Source organism: Eptesicus fuscus, chromosome 4 (assembly GCF_027574615.1).
Source record: "Eptesicus fuscus isolate TK198812 chromosome 4, DD_ASM_mEF_20220401, whole genome shotgun sequence".
NCBI lineage: Eukaryota > Metazoa > Chordata > Mammalia > Chiroptera > Vespertilionidae > Eptesicus > Eptesicus fuscus.
The window spans coordinates 100,374,594-100,395,728 of record NC_072476.1 but is presented as its reverse complement, the minus strand read 5'-3'; the positions used below and the strand labels follow the sequence as shown (position 1 = coordinate 100,395,728).

General features: G+C 46.3%; 1 protein-coding gene across 2 annotated transcripts in view; it reads left to right on the top strand.

Moving 5' to 3' along the window:
* The window catches only part of ANKRD33B (ankyrin repeat domain 33B), a 61,622-nt gene that overhangs the window by 13,590 nt on the left and 26,897 nt on the right, over nt 1-21,135 (top strand). For both annotated transcript variants that reach the window (XM_054715268.1, XM_008151660.3), the window contains exon 2: nt 17,568-17,697. In XM_054715268.1, coding sequence (XP_054571243.1) covers nt 17,568-17,697 — 130 coding nt within the window. The remainder of the gene's footprint in view (nt 1-17,567; nt 17,698-21,135) is intronic.

The window sequence follows — 21,135 nt, the reverse complement described above, 5'->3', positions numbered from 1 at the left end:
GGCCCTGAACCACTTTCCTGAACCTGCATTCGAGGTCAAGTGCAGGATTTCCCCTGCTAACCTCCCAGCCTGTCATACTTCACATGTTAGAAGCATAGCTCATCACTCCCCCCTCCCACACACTTTTTGGCATTGCCTCTGGCACCTCCAGGGCCGGCTCAGAGGGCATGCAACCTGTGCAGTCCCTGGGCCCTGGCTTAAAAGCACCAGCCAGTGGTGGGAAGCTCTGCCATTGCTGCCTCGAAATGAAGGACTTTGAACTGAGGGCCTGCACTTTGGTTTTGCACAGGGGCTGCAAGTCACATAGCCGACCCCTGCCTCTAGTTGCCCCTATTCGCAACCCTGGAATCGGCCCAGCCTCCCTCCTCTCCAGCATCCAGCCACGTCCCAAGCCCTGGACAGATTCCGGTGATGGCCCTCACTTTTCACTGGGGTCACTGCCTCTCTAATTTGGGGCACTGAGATATCTCACTTAAACAGACGCTGTACTTCCTCTCTGGTTTCCTGCATCTAGACGCATTCCAGTCTATTCTGCTACCACTTCTGGATTATTTTCACACGCGTGGCTTGTATTACAACAGTATCATCTTCGAAAACGCTTCGTTCCAGGCCCCCACAGTAGTGCTCCAAATACCTAATTTACCACTCTTCCCTTGGCGTCCCAGAAGCCAGGTGATCTGCTCTCCCCACAGCCTTGGCAGGTCCTTATTCTCCCTGGAATACATCCCCCTGAAACCTCCCTGCCGCCCCACCCCCCACCCGCTCTCTACTGCAAGCCTGTCTCAGGTGTCACCTTCCCTATGGACTTCTCCCGTGCTCCTCTCTGCATGTCTTCAGACGATTAAGTAAAACATGTAAAGTCCTTAGTAAGTGAGGGGGTGTTCGGTGCTGAGGAGAAAAGCTAAAGCTGGCCAGGCAGGTGGTGCCAGTGTTGGGCGGAGGCCGAAATGACCCCTCCTGGCTGAGGAGAGCCTGTGCGTGGAGACAGGAGGAAGTGAAAGTCTTGTCTTGCCCTGCGGCTGTCCAGGGGGAGAGCAGTCCAGACTGAGCAGCAAGAACAAAAGGCCATGAGGAGGGAGTGCCTGGAATGTTCTGGAACAGCCAGGAGGCCAGAGGGAGGAGAGCAGAGTGAAGGGAGGGAGCTGGCAGGAGAAGAGGTCAGAGTGTCTATCACTTAAAGAGAGAGAGGGACAGACTTGGGCAACGAGAGTCAGAGGGGAAGAAAGAAGACCCAGTTCCACTGGGAAGCGAACGTTTTAGGGAGGTCTCGAAATTGGGTGCTCTTCCAAGCAGACAGGTGTTTAAGGCCAGAGGCTCTTAAGGACTGGCTGTGGTGAGCTCCTTCGCCTCTTTCATTCTACTTCATTGGACCAGTGCTTCTTCAATATCCATGTAGCTAAACCATCAAGTATTTCATGGATACATAGAGTGTTCGCAACCGAGGTTCCCCCACATTGCTCTCGGTTGACAGGTCCATATTTGGGGTGCTCATCTAGTGTCCTTAAGCTTCGGTGTTTTAGACCTGACTTCAAGCGGGGGGTGCTCATTTCCATCTGATGCGGGTGATTTCAGAATGTGATTATGTGAGTCTACGGCACGGGAGGCTTTGTTCTAACGAAAGGGAACCCCGAGGGAAACCCCCAAACCAGAAAGCACTCCCTGGGGTGCTTGTAGCTTTCCTCTGTCAGCCCCATGGCCTGGCTTCTCAGAGGCCTGCCTGCCTAACAGGTGTGTGGGGAGTCCCCAGGGAAGAGGAGGTGCTCGTCTGTGACATTTGGTGGGTTTCCATGTGGCGTTGAGGGTACCACGTGGGACACTCACAAAGCAGAGCTGTGCTTCTGGGGTCAGATACATGACTGTACCTGTGAGCTTCATGGCAATGGACTCTCCCCTCCTTCCTCACCTGGAACAGATGCCCCCACCCAGCCACCCTTCCCAGATCTTTATTGATGGCTTCTCCACGCCTGGCTCTTATGGGAGAAGAACTGGGGGGCAAGCCCTGAGGCTCTGTCTGCAAGGAACTCGCAGATGGCAGCACAGGCTGTCATAAAGACCCTGAATTCTGGGTCATGAGAGTTACTCCATCAGCTCTGCGTGTGCCATGCGCAGTAGAGTTTCTTTTATTATCTATCGAAATAAAAACCAAGTGACCAGAATGCCAGAATGACTAGAACGACTGGAACAGCCAGTTGCTATGACACGCACTGTGGCCGGCCAACCAGCCCAATGTGGGGGCAGCCCCTCCCCCTGGCCAGCCCTGCTCCTGATTGGTCCCCCCAACCCCGATGGGGGGCAGGGTTGGCTGGCCAACCGCCTGCAGCCATTCCCACCACACCCCCGCCAGCCCCGCCCCGATTGGCCCCCTTGGGGAGGAGTGGCTGGACCCCACCCGTGCATGAATTCATACACTGGGCCTCTAGTGTGACAATAAGAAGTACAGAAACGCAGTCCTCTATGAGGGAGAAAGGACTGGTGCTGATGTCCTAGCCCGCGGCTCTTTACCAGGTTGGAAATCATTGTTTGAATCTGATGCACTAAAAATACAGTGTGTGTGTGTGTGTGTGTGTGTGTGTGGGCGGGGGGGGGGGGGCTGTAACTCACTATGTATGTGTATTGTGTATATGTCTCTGTGTGTGTGTGTTTAATACCCTCTCTCTTTTCCATATTGTTCATGAAAACATTTAGGCCAGCAGAACAGTTCTCTTCAGTTTTGTCACGCTTAATTTTTCTTGTGTGTTATCTTAATGCATAATTCAGGGAATTGTTATTAGTTCCCTGTAGTCAGAGGAGATTCAAATGGGGAAATATTTTTCCAGTGCAAACGTGGCCCTTTTCCAATATTTACGTGTCCCAGGTCATCACTCATTTGCTTCTCAGCTTTTAACTTAACAGCAGTGCCAACGTGGGCCTTGCGCAGTGACTGTCCATTATCAGGGCATTACTCCTGTTCCCCGTTTCAGCAGTGGCCTGTGGTCTGCTGAGAGGCTTCGGGGAACCTTTTCTTGCTGAGTGTCGAGGGGAGATGAATTTGGGGGATGTGAAGTTTTCACTGGAGCAGAATGTTTCTGGTTGGAGTGATTTGTGAGCTTCCTTCTGGACAGAGCTCCATGTTCCCTGTGCACGATCATACCACCCTCCTTTGCTCTCCATTGAACAGTAATATCCAGCAGGTATTTTTTTCTTGCTTCCACTAGAAATATTTATGTGTTTTATTTTTTTAATGGAAAAATGGACAAAAAATGGAGAGAAAGGTATTTAACTGCAATAAAATGACCCCATGTGGCCCTGCCTTGTGAAAAAAAAAAAAAAAAAAAGGACACATTTAGGAAAATTAATTTAAAAAAAAAGAACCAAGTTCAAAAAAGGAAATAAAAACAATACACCTACACTGCTGGTAACTGGAGATTAACATTTGATGTGATCTGTCACTCTGTTTACCTATTTCTGAAATTGATCCTGTCAATAGAGTTTGGATTCTGTTTTTTATTTTTATTTTTCACTTATACGCATACTTTGAGCTCATTTCTGTGTTTAGAGTCTTGATTTTCCAAACCCATTTCTGCATACTTCATTGTTTATTTAATTATTTGCTGGAGATTTTGGTTGTTCCTGAAATTTTGCTATAAATATACTGCCCTGATGAAGGGTTCCCTGGTTTATCGGAATATTTAGGTTAATTCTTAGAAGGTATAATGTTGAATTTAAGAGTATGAGCCTTTTAAAGGCCATCTTGCTTTCTAGGAGGATTGTACTAATTTCTCTCTCCATCAGCAGGCTATGAAATTGCCTGTTTTGCTGTATCCTCATCACACTGTACATTAATTATTGAAAATATTAAAATGGCTTTGTTGGTCTTTGAAACATTAAAAGCCGTGCATGCTTACTGTAATATACTCAGTTAACATAGAAGGGTAAAATCCCAAATATAAAAATCACCTGTCTTAGAGATAATTAATTTTTTTAAGTATAACTTCAGAGTTATTTGATATAATTTGTACGTGTAATTGCCTTTTTCCTTCACAACTTATTGAGGACATTATTTTTAATTATTTCAATATACTCTATTTTCTGGATATTTTATTTTATTTAACTTATGATTTATTGGTAGGCACTGAGGTTATTTCTAGTTTATGGGTAACATCAATTTACATATATCTTTGCATATTGACCTAATTATTAGGTGTTCAGTATTGAGTTTGGATCCATGCAGTGCATCCTATTATTTTCACAAATAATTCTGCTTCTCCCTGGAGCAGGAGTAGGTTTTTCTCTCCATACCATGACACTTAGCCATGCCCCTTTCTCTGTCAAAGTCAGTATGAGAAATGACGTGTGTAATGTTGGCTATGCTTAAGCCCCAGCTTGTGATTTTCCATACCCTCTTTTCCCTCTGCGATGAGACTCACAATATTCCAGGTAAAGGTTCCTCCATCAACCCGAGTCTGAGAGGGAAAACAGCATGGAAAAGACCTGCAGCCCACCTGCAGTGGACATGTCATGTGAGCAAGTAGACATTTATGATAAGCCATTGGGGGTTGCTTGTTACTGCTGCAAAAACTAGCTTATCCTGCCTGACATGATACATAGCAAATAATGCTCTAGGAAGAGTGAACATACTAATGCTCACTAGAAAGATATTGGAGTGCCTTGCTTCTACACTTTGCCAATACTAGCTATTGTGTATGAAAAGTTAAGGCAGCTCTAGATGGTGCTGTCTTCTTCCAGAGAGGACTTAATTGGCCTCTGGCAGACAGTGGGGCAGATAATCGTAGGTGGGCTGTAGTCTCTGTACAGTCTGGTCTGTTTCTGCCTTACTCGTAGGAGTTAGCCCTTTGGATTCCCTACAGAAATGTGGTATTTTAATAGGCCTTGGCAGGCCACAAACTTCAGTTTGTCTCCTTAATACTGAGACGGTGATAGATGCCTCTGATCTTTATCTACTTGGCTTCTCAGTCTTTCAGCAGATATCACCAGGAGGAAAGTGATGAGACTAGAGGCTCATTTCAGGGCTTTTACCTTCTCTCTAGTATCTCGGGCCTGCAAATCCTGGTTATCTCAGAAATACTGTCCTCCAAATAGATTAATAAAAAATCATTGTCTTCCTTGCTCCCAGTGGAAGAGTAGATGTGATTGAAGCTAGTTTTTTTGTAGCTGAAAGTGAAAGTTACTATCATTTGTCTTTTTACTTTGTTTATACTATTGTTTTGCTGAGAAGGTATAGATTTTTGTGTAGTCAGACTTATCTTTTTTTTTATGGTTTCTAGCTTTCCTATCGGGCTCCACAATGCTTATTAAAAGCCAAGTTTATAGACATAATCATCTAAATTTTCTTCGAGTGTTTTTATGGCTGTATATTTAATGATTTGTATTGGCATAAGACACGAGGTAAAGATCCAACCTTACTTTTTCCCATATGGCTAAGGCATTTGTCCAACACCAGTAACTGAGTAATCCATCTTTTGTGAATATCTTTTTATAATAGACACTAGAGGCCCGGTGCACGAAATTCATGCAAGGGGCTTGGAAGGTCATCTGAAATGTCGTCTGGCCATCTAGTCTAATTAGCATATTACGCTTTTATTATTGTAGATTATAATCTTTTATAGAAATATAATCTTTTTGTTAAACACATGGCATCTCATTAATATTTTAATTTTCACTACTTTGCTTCCTAGTGAGGTTATATACATTTCACATATATTTATTGATTCTTTGGTTTTCTTCTTTAATTTATCTGATTTTATCTATTTAAAAAGTCATGGTTGTGTATTTATGCTAATATGTAACATTACTGTTGGTATTTAAATAATCCTGTGTATGTATCATTACTTTTTCACATTTGTTGTTTCAATGCCTTATTGTTTTGTGTTGTTCTCAGCTTATCAGTAGTGATGCTATAGACTAGAAATGCCTGGGGCCCTCACCTGGGCCTGTACTACCTATGGTGAGCCCTGGCTAGAGCCAATGTTGTGGTTGGACTGGCCCTATGGTTCTTACTATAATTACAAGATGCACCTCAGCAACAACTATCAGGGAATGTTGGAAAAACAAGGTTTATTACTCACAGATTCTGGAAAGTACACTTCATACCTGAGGCCACACAGCAGAAGTTGGGGAGAGAGAGGGAGAGAAAGAAAACTTGGGGTTCTGTAATGATGGCCATGTAGAGCTTGACTTTATCTGTTTTTGTTTTTTATTATTCTAACAGTTAAAAACAAGTAACACTTATATCACTATCACAAGGTAATTAATGTTAGTTGAAGAATCAACTAGTGTGCTAGGACTACCTTTTTCGCTGCAATAGCACATTTAAAAATATTAGCGCATATAGTCACTCCTTTCCTTTTTTGTAAAGCTTTAGCTATTAGCCCATGATGCTCTTAAAAAAGGCAAAAAGGACTGGCCTTAGCTTTTATAGCTCTACTGTTGAAATTTGAATATGGCACAGGCCTTACTTTGCTCTAGACATCACTTCACATATTAAAACTTTGCAGGCAGGGACATCTCTGTACTTTCTGCTCCATTTGCTTTTTTTCTGTGAACCTAACGCTGCTCTGAAAAATAAAGTCTTATTAAAACAACAACCACGCAGTTTTGCAACTGGATGTTTGGAGCTTTTGATCAACATACAAACTGCTGATTTTGGAAAGACCAAGAGGCACGTTGCCTCTACATAACATACCTGAAACCAGAATGAATCAGAGACAGCACAGAGCAGTAGCTATTCATGAGTCTGTGACTACGTGTGTAGTATGTGCCATGTGCGTCTTCCTGTGGGCAAATAATCCTTGTGAATGTAAAAATCTCTTTAATTGGACATGAGGGGCTTGGAGTAGGTGAGTGAACTACATGCCGACGAGCCCTGATCAGAACTAGTGTTTTAGAGAACTAGTGTTTATGATGGGTTCTCCCTGTTACAAATGTGGATGCTCTTTGATGGCATTAGTTGTTCAGATGTTTTTTTTCTTTTGCATTTGCATTTAGTTATTTTGAAGGAACAGCATTTATAGCACAGGGCTCTGTTTGTGGATTATTCATTCTGTCCACTTCCCTAATCAGATATATTTTTCCATTTATTAAACATTGAGGTGATGGGTGGCTGGAGGAATAAAAGGTAAGCAAATTAGCAGGCGTTTTGAGTATTTTAGTACACGGTGCGGTTGGATCTTATTTTTGCACATGCATCAAACAGTACTTGCTACTGACACCACAGGTGTCAATGACATGATGCCCACTGAGGCTGGGACCGGGGCAGGGGGCAACCGTGGGCTTTCTTCCCAAGGGTAACTGGGAAGTTGCAGGAAGGGACATTTTTAATCAGAAAGGACACGTGAGTATGGAGGATGGAGGGGAGTCAGGACAAGAGGCAGGTGATGTGATGCTATTGCAGGTGAGTGAGGGCCAGACCCAAAGGTGACATCCTGAGCAGGAGAGGAAGGAGAAGGGCAGGTGGCGGAGATGCCTGGAGGACATGGGGCGAGAGTGGTGCTGGGGTGTGGATATGCTAGTTCCCAAGGCTGAATAACAAGTTAGCACACACTTGGTGACTTAAATTCCTAGTAGGAATTTATCCTGTCACAGTTCCAAAGGCCAGAAATTCAAAATCAAGGTGAAAGCAGGCTTGTCTCCCTCCGAAGACCCTGGGGGAGGATCCTTCCTCCGCTTCCAGCCTCTGGCAGCCCCAGGTGTTCTTGGTTTGTGGCTGCATCAGTCTCTGCCTCCATCAGTATATGGCCTCCCCCTTCTGTGCGTCTGTATCTCAAATCTCCAAGATGACCTCATCTCAAGATGCTTAACTTAATATTTCTGCAAAGACTGTTTCCAAATAAGGTCACATTCACAAGTACCAGGGGATCAGGACTTGGACATATCTTTTTGGGGGGACACAATTCAACCCACAGCAGGGAGTAAGTAGGTGAGGGAGTGAGGGCTGTGGCTGAGACACCTGAGTGGAGGGATCCTTTTTTTTTTTTCAGAAGAGGGCTCTGGGGGGCAGGGTGTGCGGAGGGGAGGCCCTGATGAGCTTTTGGAGATGAAACTAATCTTTAGAAGTTCATCATTGCCTGCGATGCCAACTTTCTGGGCTCATCCCTGCGTCCCAGCTGGACATTTTGTCTTGTCTTGTAGTCACCACCGTCTGGGTGATTATGCCTCTGGAAATCTCTGGCCATTGTCCATTTTTTGCTGACCTGATGGATGGATGGGCAGATGTGACAGGATGAACTGAAGAGGGAGGCAGAGGAGCATGCTGGGGGGCAGGAGAGGCCCTCCCTCCAATTCTGTTACTCGGTCAAAAGAAATTGATTGCTTTCACTGACTCACGGAAGAGTTCAAGGAGATCTTGTCTTGTGTGTGCCTGGGGGATAGATTGCCTTTGGCCGAAGCAAGGCAAACTGTTCCCAGCCAGAAAAAAACAAACGCAAACAAAACAGCCCAACGACTTAAATACACACCAGTACCCTTTAAAATGAACTGTACTTTCCGCTTGAGCCTCTGGTTCAAGTTGAATCCGTCTAGTGTGTACCGGTGATTCTTCTTTTAATTGGTTTAGGTTTCTGGGCCTTCGTTCGTTTACCAAGAGGACTGGATTTTCTTGCTGCGTTTCTTTCTTTGGCGGGTGACTTTGCTACTTTCCTAGGGGCCCATGTCAGAAGCCAATTGCCTCTTCTGACTTCACCCTGCATGCCCTCGCTGAGTTATTTCTGGGCACCACTTGTTCAGTGGTGTTATCTCTACCCAGTGACTGATCTGACCAGAGCCTTCTAATTAGTTTCCCACCTCTGGCCCTGCTCTTTCCATACCCTTCACATCACTATCAACGCCTTGTTGCTTTTTAACCACATTTTATGGTGATAGTAATTCATTGCACTATAATTTACATATAGTAAAGTGCACACATTCTAAAAGAACAGCTGGATGATTTTTGAGAAATTCATGCTCTTGTGCAGTCATCTCCTGCTCAAGATATATATAGAGCATTTTCATCCCCACGGTGAGTTTCCTCCTACTCCTTTCCACCTAGTCCCTGCCCATCAGAGGCAGCGCTGCTCAGATTTCTACGCCCACGGCTTAGTTTGGCCAGCGTTGGGACTTCGGTGGAGGCACACGATGCGTGCTCTGTGCCTGACTTCTTTCATGTGATGTAATGGTTTTGAGATCCACCATGTTATGTGTGAATCACTAAGTTGCTTTTTTTTTTTTTTCATTTTTAACAGCTTCATTGAGGCATAATTCTAATGTCATATAATCTGTCCACTTAAGGTATAGAATTAAATGATTATGGGCACATTTCATTATGAATTTTTAAGGTGGTAAAATATATATAGACAAAAGTTACCATTTTAACCATTGTAACCAGCATATAATTCAGTGGCATCATTACACCCACAATGTGGTTCAAACATCCCTGCTGTCTAGTTCTAAAACTTTTTCATCATCCTAACAACCTGTAACTGTTAAGCAGTAACTTCCCATCCCCTCCTCCCCTTAGAGCCAGTAACCTTTAACCTACTTTCAGTCTCTATGCATCTGCCTATTCTAGATAGTTCTCATAAGTGGAATCATACACTATTGTCCTTTTGTGTCTGGCTTCCTCACATAGCATAATGCCTTCAAGGTTCATCCATGTTGTAGCATGTGCCAGAATCTCATTCTTTAATTTAAAGAAATAATATTCAGTTGTATGCATATACCCCATTTTGTTTATCCATTCATCTGTTGATGGATACTTTGGTTGATTCTACCTTTTGGCTATTAGGAATAATAATGCTGCTACACATAGGCGTGCAAATATCTGTTCAAGTCCCTGCTTTAAATTGCTTTGGGTATATACCTATTAGTGGTATATTGCTGCATCATTTGGTAATTTTATGTTTAGCTTTTTGAGGAACCACCAAAATGTCTTCCATAGTGGTTGCACCATTTTACATTCTCACCAGCAAGGTCTAGGGTTCCGATTTCTCCACATCTTTGCCAACACTTTAATTTCTGCTTAAAAAACAACATCCTCACCGTAGGATATGTTTATTGACTTTTTTTGCAACCCAGGTATGCATGCCCCAACTGGGAATCAAATCTGCAACCCCTTTGTTATCATCATAATTAACTAGTTTATTAATATTATAATATTAGGAAGAGCGCAAAGGGGAGGCCACCCATTATGAGCATGGTCATCTGGGCAGGTTCACCAGGAAGCTACAGCTTCATGCTCCCCAGGGAACCACCAGTTCATTCCCTGCAGATCACTGGGGGAAGGGATCCAACAAAGAGAAAGATGGGCACATGTGCAGTGAAGTCAGGGTGACTTAGGGGAGGTGCTTGCCTGTCAGTGTAGCCTGAGACAATGTATTGGCTAGGGGGTGGACCCCATCAGAAGTGTGCAAAATCTTGGAAAGTTGATTGGTCAGTTTGAGGAAACTCCTGGTTAAAATCCCCAAAGAGTTCCCTCTCTCTCATTTGCTTATATGCTCTCTTGCTATCTCTGCTCCGTGACCTGCACTCACCGTGCGTTCCCCTGTTCCCTCTCCATGGCATGTGGCCTTAAGCAGCCGCATGGCCCATGGCCGTGTGGACCCCTTTTGTGTCTGCAGCCAAAGAACCCCATTTCCACGTGCAATGGACTGCAGCTGGGAGCACCAGCTAAGCTAGCCAGATGCTGGGCTAGACTGTGCTTCGATCTGAAGGGGGAGTTCTGGGCAGTGGCCTTTATGCTGGCCCCGCTGAAGACAAGGTTGGACTTCTTCCATGGTGAGATGGCAGAAATGGGACTTCGGAGGGAACCCCCTTAATTTCACATCATCAATAAAGCTTTCCACAAAACCCCATCCTCGAGAGGGAGCCTCAGGGAATTCTTTTCCTTGCGTCACCCAAAGAACTCCACTTCCACCAACAACTCCTTGGTGTGCGGGCCAACGCTCCAACCAACTGAGTCACCGGGTCAGGGTGCCTGCTATTTAAAAAAAAAAAAAAAATTCTAGTAGGTGTGAAGTGGTTTCTCATTGTGGTTTAGTTTTGGGTTTCCCTCTTGACGAATGATGCTGAGCATCTTTTCATGTGCTCATTGATCATTTGTATGTCTTTGGCTAAGTTGTTTTTTACTCTATCAGCACTGCGTTGAGGTATAATTTACATTTGGTGAAATACATAACTCTTAGGAGTCCAATGGATTTTGACAAATGGATATACACACATATATATCACCCAGGTAAGACATACGGTGTTTCATTTACCCTAGAACAGTGATGGGCAACCTTTTGAGCTTGGGGTGTCAAACTTCGCCAAAAAACTGAGCATAACTCGGGTAGTGTGTCACTTTGAGGAAAAAACATTATTTCGCAAATATTTCATCCTCAGGAGCAGCAAATGTTTTATCCTCGGCATGCGGCCGTGTGTCATTAGAAATGGCTACGCGTGTCAGTGCTGACATGCGTGTCATAGGTTCGCCATCACTGCCCTAGAAAGTTCTCTCATACCCCTTTCCAATAATCCTCTTCACTTTAAAAAAAAAATCACCATAGGTTAACTTTGCCTGTCCTTGGATTTCATTAAATGGACTTAAACAGCATGTCCTTTTTGTATCTGGCTTATTTCATTCAGTGTAATGTGCTTGAGATGTGTGGATATTGTTGCAAGTGTCAGGATTCTGTTCTTTTTGGTTGCTGAGTAGTATTCCTAAGTTTGAGTTTAGCAGAGTCTCTCAATGAATATTCTTACCTAGTCTCTCGATGAATCTTTGTTTGTTTGTAACTTTCGGCTGTTATGAATAAACCTGCCCTCAACATTCTTGTTCTTGTCTTTATGTGGATATAGAATTTTCTTTCTCTCAGAAATATACCTGTGAGTGGAATTGCTGGGTCATAGGGAGGCATGTGTTGAACCTCATCGGAAACTGGTAAAGGGAACCACCAGTTTCTCAATGTGGTTGTTTCATTTCACATTCCCATCTGCTGGGAACATGCGCGTTCCACACCCTCACCATCGCTAGCTATTGTCAGTCTTTTTAATTTTAGCCATTCTGGTGGGTGTGTGGTGGTATGGGTTTAATTTGCATTTCCATGATGACTAATGATATCAAGAGCCTTCACATTTGGAAAAGGTTATAATTTAAATTTTTACATGAAAAAAAAAAAATCAAGTTAGAAGACGGTAATGAGCACCTGGAGAACAGACCTTGCGAAGCCCAGAAGGTTCTGTTGAAGCCCTTGCCCTGAGAGCTGAGAGTCAGACAGATGTCAGTTTCAGTTTCATTTTAGGCCACAAAGGAGTTGGCAAGTCAGTTAGAAGAGGCCAGTGGGAGGATGTGGGGGCACTCATATTTAACGAATATTTTGAAAATAGAGAGAAGAAAGTGGCAAGGCTCTCCCCTTGTACCTGAACTCACATCTGAGAGGCAGGATTTTAGCAGGAGAATCTGATGATGATGTAGCCAGTTTAAGACCCTCACTGGTTCTCTACTAGCTTCAGACACAATCCAGACTCCTTAGCTCCTCCATGCCAACCCTTCATGACTTCATGACCCATCCCTTCCTCTCTGAGCAGCCGGCTGCATCTACTTCCCCACGAGTTGTCAGCTCCCAGTCTTTGCACCTGCTTGTCTGACTCTTGGAATACTGTCTCCATCTTCCCTGGCACCACTAAGGTTTGGCTAACGAGGCTCAGCTGGGTCAGTGCCAGCCCCTCCCCCAGACTGGACCAGTTTCCAGTCCTCATCTTTCCTGGTCCCCTGGGGCAGGGCTGGTTGCCCTGTTTATTTCCCTGTCTCTTTCCCCACAGGGAATTTCCCAAGGGGAAGGGATGTCTGGTTTAAAAGTTCGTCTTTGTCTTCTCAATACCCAGCCCAGATACCTGTCAACCATCAGTACTAGCTCAAGGGCACCTGTGGACATCAGTGCTAGTTGGATGGTGATGAATGCTCATGGGCTGGTGAAGGGAGGGTTCTAAAAGCAGGGTGACCCTCTAGCCCTGGGAACCTGCTTTCCTTTGGATTTGTTTTGTGTCACATATTGCTGGCTAATATTCCAAAATCTGTAGGGCAGATACAAACCACTAAGTCTTGTGATCTCACCTACTCTCTGTGACTCCTCTATGCTCCCTGTTCACCCCAGTGGGACCAAGGATGACTCATGGTGAAGAATCAGGGAGCTGGTGGCAAATTAGACCAATTAGTTGTCATTTGAATGAGTGCTGTAGGCACCTGTGCCAGGCCTAGGTAAGAGTATGATACCCTCATGAGAGACCTGGCATGCCAAGAAAGAAGACACACCTTGTCCTGAAAAGAAAAACTAGTGAAAGCAAAAGCTACCAAGAAAAGCAAGCTGAGCTCTGTTTCTGGCATCCCGGAGGAGTAACTGAGGCTCCCAACCACAGTGACAGCCATTGATTGTCACTATCCAGCTGACAGCCCACCCTGCTGGTTGGCACATCTCACACTTTATGTCCCGTAGACCAGCTGGGGCTGGCAAAAATGCAGGATCTGACGCACCAGGTCTGGCCTGGGGCCCAGGGTTCTGCATTCCTAACACATTCCCAGGTAATGGCCCCTGGACCCCACTGAACCAATCAGAACACAGTAATGCTTGAGGGAATAATTACATAGGATGTTTATTCTCTATCCACTGCATTGGACTGTGGATGGAGAATAAATTATACTAAATTCTGCCACACTACGTGACACAAACTAGTAGTTGTGCCTTACAGGCCCAAGATGTGTGCAAATAATTGCCCTAAAAAGAGTTGTAGAGTTGGATTTACACGAGAGGAACATGCAGCAGACCAGCTGGGTGGGAGCTCTGCAGAGGAGACACTTGGCAGAGTGGTTGAACATCCAACAAGGGTTTCAACCTTTGATGCCAATATAATGGGCAACTTGGATGCCTTACTTGAAACTTTACAGAGCGTTTTTGCAAGAAATTAGTAAAGCTGAGTATAATTTATAGATCCTGAAAGGTCCAATTTGTTTTTTCTTTATTGATTGCATACTTGATTGAAAATATATACCCTTTTCAACTCCTTCCAGGAAAGGATAAGCATAGCTTTATTATATATATTTTTTGGTATTGTTTTCTCCCAAACTACGAATGTGTAGTCCTACTGCTTATGCAGCTGAACAAGCAAGACACTGGGAAGCTTTATCTGAAATTTCTTCCTTAAAATTTCTGACTATTAAATAGAAGCAAGTGCTCACAAGAGGAAAAAAAGTGGGACTTTTTACTACAGAAAAGTACAGAGAAGAGGAAGTCACCTATGATATCAGCATTCAAAATCAACCACTGCTGAAATCATGGTGCATTTCTTTCTAGTTTCCTTAATGCATTGTTGAGAGATAATTTTACAATCTTGTTTATTAAAGTGTCTATATGCTTCATTTTATATTATAATTTAAGCCTTTTTCATGACTAAACTTCATGTATCTATTTTTAAATAATATTTGATCACATATAAGATTATATAGTAGAAAATGTTCTTTAACTATTTTTTTTTCCAATTTCAAGAGGAGATTTTTGAAAAAAAAGGGGAAAATAGCTTTGGTCTCATCCTTCTGAGAATATCGTGAGTCCTGGTTTAAGCCGAAAGGGGCTATTTCCTATTTGTGGCACTGTACCTAGCATATTACCAGTAATTCACAATGTCTGGTTTTTAATGAAATACTAGTACATTTTATTTAATTGGGTGTTTTTTGTTTTTGTTTTTTGTATAAGTATATACACAACCTTAATCTGAGGATCCAGTTGTCAAGACAGAAACATAAATTGTCTGTTAATATGATTGGGTTTCAGAAGATTGTGATTGGTGTTGTCAATAGTCTATCCCTATGGCTCATTGTTTGCATTTATTTGTAATGTTGCATTTATTTTCTCTCACAGCTTCTGGCTCAGAAATTCAGGAGCAGCGTGGATGGGCAGTTCTGACCAGGGTCTCTCATAGGTTGCCAAGTCTGAGGGCTGTGTCGTTTGAGGGCTTGACTGGGGCTGGAGGACCCGAATCTGTGCTGTGGAGACACACTCCGCGCCCTTGCTGTGTGGCACACCCTGCACCAGCTCTTCCTCACGGGGAGGGGGTTCTGTTCCATTTGTTTTTTCTGTATTTTGTTCTTCTAGCTATTCTCTTTAAAGCTCTCTGTTGAGCTTTGTGAAAATATCCGTGGAAATTCCAATCTTCACTTCGGATAGGTTAGGTGAGTCAGTGATGAGGGGAACATGCCATTATTATTGATGATCTTATTACTGATGATCACTGTCTTCAGGTGACTTGTTAGTAAGCAGGGTGGTTTGCTATCTCTGAATGACTATGTGGAAACGATTGCCAGTCATCTCTTGATGTATATTTGGGTTATTCTCAGGCTTTTGCAATTACAGATCTTTATTTAGATCGCTTGACATACTTTTGATGTCCCTAAAGGGAATTCCTTGGGATGGAATTCTTGAGCCCACTTTCGTGTGCTGTGCATCTGGCTCTTGCTTTCACATCAACATTATTCAGCCTCAGCTCTGGCAGCACCAGCCTAGAATGATACTTAACCACATGAAAGGCAACTCTCTTCTCTGAGGTTTTCCTGGGACCTTAGGTAATTTCCATGGAAGTCAGATAAACAAGCTCAAAGCTCATGTGTCACCATACGTCAGCTCCTCAGTTTAGAGGAAGTTGAGTGCTGTGCGAGGTAGGGGGTACTGAAATGTTTCAGGGGCGTTTCATTCATCCAACACATGCTTGTCAGTGTTTTGTACATGTCAGGCATGGGGGGCGGGGGGGAACAAAGTTAAAAAGATGTACTCACCTTCCAGGGAGCAGTGGTTTGTGCAAGGCAGTCCAATGAGGGCACCAGAAAATGGGTGAAAAGGGGCTTGAATCAAGACCTGCAGGAGGCCCAGACTATATGATGAAGGCTGTGGGGTGGGAGGAAGGGCATTCTAGGCAGAGGCTGCTGCCCATGCGAAGACTTGGAGGCATAGAAAACTGACTGGGATTGGCACTGGGGAGAGCCCAAACCATGGAGGTGTATGTGGCCATGTTGGAATGATCAATGCAGATCAAATCCCAGGCCTGGGGTTTACTTTCTGCTCATGGCGCTTAGCCATAAGTGAGATTATTGAAACTATGCCTAACACATAATATCCAATAAATTGTGCTCGTGCTAATGGAAATGCACGGCTGCCTTTCAGAAACACAGCGTCTATCTTTGGAGTACTAGAATCCCTAAAGCCGCATAAACGTTTCCCCTCCCTGTCAGTGGTATTATCATGGAGAAAGATGTTTTACAGAAATGGATTTTCAAGTAACTGAAGTTTATTCTCTTGGTTACGAACTTTAAAAACATTACATGACAAATGATGGCATTTTTTCGCACATCTGAACATGGTAATATCCTTTCCCTTCTGGATGATCAGGACTAATTGCTCTGTATTGTACCATCTGCCTATGGGTTTGTGTGTGCTTCTTGGTGCCTCCGTCTCTTCCCTTGGCTGTTTGTCAGCTTCCGTTTCTTCTGCCCACCGTCCTTCCTCTCCGCTCCACAGTCATTTACATGGTTGTTATAAAACCGTATGTCCTAATGAGAATGCTATTAATGTAAACATCATGTTTGCTTACTTGCTCTTCATTGTGAATTAAAATCATGCACGTTCCTTATAAGTAAAGCTTTGTTTTAAAGAATGCTAACTGTGCAGAAACAGAGCGCATAAAAAATGAAAATAGTTCTTCCAAAGTATTCCTTCCATACCTACCCTGTATGAATCAGGGGTCTCCAGAGAAACAACCAATAGAGTGTGTGTGTGTATCTCTAACTCTGTATATCTATATATATCTATAGATACACACAGGCACAGATTTATTTTAAGGAACCGGTTCATGCGATGGTGGCAGCTTAGCAAGTGCAAAGTCTGCAGGGTGGGCCGGCAGGCCGGATACCCAGGGAGAGTAGCAGCTCAAGTCCAGAGGCAGAATTCCTTCCCATGCTGTTCTCTTCAGGGCTTCAGCTGATTGCAGGAGGCTCATCCACAGCACGGAGAACAGCCTGCTTTACTCAGCATCTTCTGAGTTAAACGTTAATCTTATCTCCAAAGTACCTTCGCAGAAACACCTGTCTCCCAGGCGCAAACCCCAGCGTTCCGTCCTGACCTTCCACGGTCTGTTGCTCGCTCTGCTCCAGGGCCTCCTGGCTGGTCCCTGGGAGGGCTGGGCGTGTCCTCTGCCTGGACCTTTCCCTCATGTCCCTTGGCTTGTTCCCTCACCTCCGTCTTACCCGCCCAGTGTCTCCTCGGTGGGTCCACCCCAGCACCCTGTTTAAGACGGAGCTATGCCCCCTGCACTCAACCACCTCCCGTGGCCCAGTGTACATTCTAACACGCTATCCCTTACATGTTAGGTCTACAGTTTATGTCGTTGTGAGTCCTCTCCCTCCCCCATGAAGGCAGATTCTGGGTTCTCTGGCGTTTCCCAGGCAGGGTGCCTCACTCGTAGTCCATGCTCAATGAACATTTGAGGATGACCTGATGGGGTCTTCCTTGTTCCCCTGCTGCTGGCTCAGCCCCTTGGGCTCAGCGCCTCTGACCCGCTTCCCTCTCTATTTCCAGACCGGCCTCATTGTCGCCTGCTACCACGGCTTTGTGGATGCTGTGGTGGTCTTGGCAGAGTGCCCTCATGTTGACGTCAACTGGCAGGACAGCGAGGGGAACACGGCCCTAATCACAGCTGCGCAGGCAGGTAAGACCCAGCTTCTCCTTCCCCTCAGAGTCTAGGCCTGAGAGCAGCTGCCGGGGTGTGGGGGGCCCTGGGCATGCCCTCAGCTTCAGACATGAATGTCAGGAGGGAACCTGAGCAGGGATCCTGTCCTACTGCTCAGAGGTACAAGAAAGGGCGATGGGTGTGGTGCACACCTTCTGTGCACTTGGGACCGTGCAGTTTACCCAGCAGTGCAGAACTCAGCACTGGGCAGAGCGAACCCTGAGATGCCCCAAAAGCTTTGGAGGCTGAAGCTGCACCGCAAGCCCAACCTGGTGGTCACTTCACCTAGAGCATCGAACCCCACCCCCGTCGGAGACTCGGGATCAGAAAGATTTGGGGGGACTCACTAGCGGAAGAGACATGCCCTGTGCTAGTGATGGTATGGGAGTAGACATGATCCCAAGGCCGCCTTGCACTCGGCCTGGAGATGTAGAGCCGGGAGCTACTTGCTGGCGTGTGTCAGTGTAACGAGGCAGGGCTGTTTGTGAGACACCAGGTGAGTGTGCGTCCCAGTGAGTGTCCTTCTGCCCAGGCGTCCTCTCCAGAGGCGCCCGCGTGCCCACAGCGCCGGGCACTCCGTGGCTCTCCTCTCCCAGAACTGCATGCAGGCCTTTTGAGACAAACATGACAGCTATTGCAGGTCGCTTCAGGGCCGCACTTGGTTTGTAACCGTGGTCTTGACCAGTTTCGTAACTGACCACTTTCAGAATGCGGTTCTTCCAGGATGACAGCCATTGCATCACGCAGGTTCTCAGTTGCAAAGAAGCGCTTCCGGCTGAGCTGGAAGGACCAGGTGTGGGCGCCTCGGGCTGGAGGGAGTTGTTGGGAATCCGACCCAGTCAGGGCCCAGAAGCTGGAGAAAATGCCCCAGACCACACCGCATGTTGGTTATGGAAAGTATGGTAAACATCTGCCGCTGCCCCCAGAGAGAGGCCTACCTGCCTGTCCCGTCTTGCACCAGCAGCTGGCGTCTGAGCCAGCCTGGGTGACTGAGCAGGGAGCGCCCAGAGGCTGGAGAAGCCAGCGTCTGCAATGTCCTTCCCTGCCCCCCCCCCCCCCCCCCCCAGCCGCCATGGCAGGAAGCAGCCTGTGCTCATGCCGAGGGGTCAGGCTGTACTAGCACACGGTTGCTTCACCAGGTTTCGGGGCGGGGGGGGGGGGGGGTTGTGTGAAGCTTTACCACCACAGAGGTAGGGCCGCCAGGCTTTGAAAGCCGCGCTGCACAACGTCCTGAGCTGGGAAAGTGCAAATGGATATGGTGACCGGGCAGTGACCAGGCGCTCATCATTCAGTACCTCCCACTGGCCAGGAGCTGGGTTGGTGCCCAGGCTTTGGGAGTCGAGGGCATTTCTGCTCTTGGGTAATTCTCCAGTTAATGGCCATCTGATGGAGCTCTGACGGGGGTGCCCTGGATGCCGTGCAGTGAGAACACCCCATCTAGCCTGCTGGTTCAGGACAGGGGTTGTGAAGGAGGGCGCTTGAGCTGGGGGGTGAAGTCAGAGGCAAGCTGGTCCAGCCAATGCATCCCAAAGCCACAGGGCCCAGAGGGGGCCCGGTGCGTCTTAGGAATGGCAGGTTAGTGTGGCTGTGGGACTGCTATGTCTGGGACAGCTGAGACATGTAGAGACAATGTGAGGGAATGCATGTGAGTGGCATGAGTCTGGGTGTGTGGTGACAGGGCTTGATGACCCTGGTGGGCCCAGAGGTGGTTTCAGAGGCAGAAAGCTCGGGTCTCAGTGGCTGTGACGGGGGCGATGGAGGACAGGTGGGGTCTTGCACGGCTTTCAGCCTCTGGACCACGGATGCTGCTGACTGCAGGGGGGTATGGCACAAGGATGGGCTCCCCTGTGCTCGGGCCTTTGAAGGGCTGAGGCAGCGAAGTAAGAGTTCTCCGATGGATGGTGGGTGGGGAGTGTGGGACGTTCCAGTGAGTTCACAGGTGACACTGAAGCTGCTGCTCTGGGGACCCCTCTTTAGAGGTTCTCATTTCAAACGGTGGCTGGGGCAGCCTCTCAGAGGACATTAAAGCTGGGGGCCGGGGGTCACAGACCTGCGTGAGATGTCAGAGGGACACAGAGCCATCGCTAATCAAAGAGAGAAGAAAGGAAAGCAACCAAGGGGCTGCTGTTGGCGTTCGTTCTGTGCTGCTGTACCAGAGTCTGTTTAGGCTTTCGCTGTCAGCATCAGGCGATGCCCCATTTTCATCCAGTTCCATAACCAGTTGTACTTATTTGAGGATTTCCGGTTTGATTCCTGGACAGGGCAGGTCTGGGGACCCAGGGCTTGGCTGTATTTCAGAAGATGTCTAGTAATAGGTGCTTACAATAAAAAACCATTATTAAACAAAAAAGACCCCTTTCATTCTCCCAAATGCTCCATCTCCCAAATGGACCAAGTTCTAGCTACCTGCCCTTTCAGATTTCTCCTTTTCCAACACAGGGCGTGTGTCCACTTTTATTTAAATGAAGAGGCTAACACAGTTGAGATGGTGGTTTTAACTTTTTTCACTCACTAGATCTATATCTTTTCTGCCGACACGCACAAGATTACCTTGTTCTTACAGGCACATTCCTGTGTGATTGTATGTTCCTGGCTGTGTCCCCCGTGTCCAATATCTGTGAGACAGTTCAGTAAACAGTGTCTCATCCATTCCGTACAAGATCCTGCTATAAAACAAACACTTATTTAGCAATTACTTCATGTACACCGCTGCGCTAAGTGCTGGGTCTACCACAATGAACAGAAGCACACCTACTCTTCCTCCCCAAGTCTAGTTCATGCGGGGGAAGGGAAGGCATTTGTGTCTGGGGGGGTGCATTTCTGAGGAGGATGTATCTGGCAGGGTCCTGGCTGGGATCAGGTGGAGTAGCAGGCATGCTCAGAGGGTAAACTGAGGAGCTCACCAGGGGACTGTTAGTGGGGGCGGGGCAGAATTAATGGACAGGACCTGGAGAGAGTCGAGGGCTTGGCTGCCTTTCATGCACTGTAACCTGAGCAGGCCCCTGGGTGGGAGGCGGGTGGGGAGGCTGGGGTAAGTACCCCACTCTGTTTCCTCCATCCAGGTCCTCGTGCTGAGCCACACTGGAGACTTTAGGGCTGAGGAACAGGGCAGATTTTGGAGATTATCTTCCCTGCAAAGCAGGGCAGAGGAGGAAAGAGAATTGCATGGATAGCTTCTTAGAGCTTATCATAGGGCATGTACATTTTTAAAAATGTTTCTTTTTAAATATATATCTTTTTTTATTTCAGAGAGAGTGGAAGGGAGAGTGAGAGAGATAGAAACAGATGAGGGAGAAACATTGATGGGCTGCCTCCTGCACACCCCCTACTGGGGATTGAGCCTACATGTGCCCTGACCAGGAATCAACCGGTGACCTCCTGGTGCATGGGACAGCACTCGATCAACTGAGCCACACT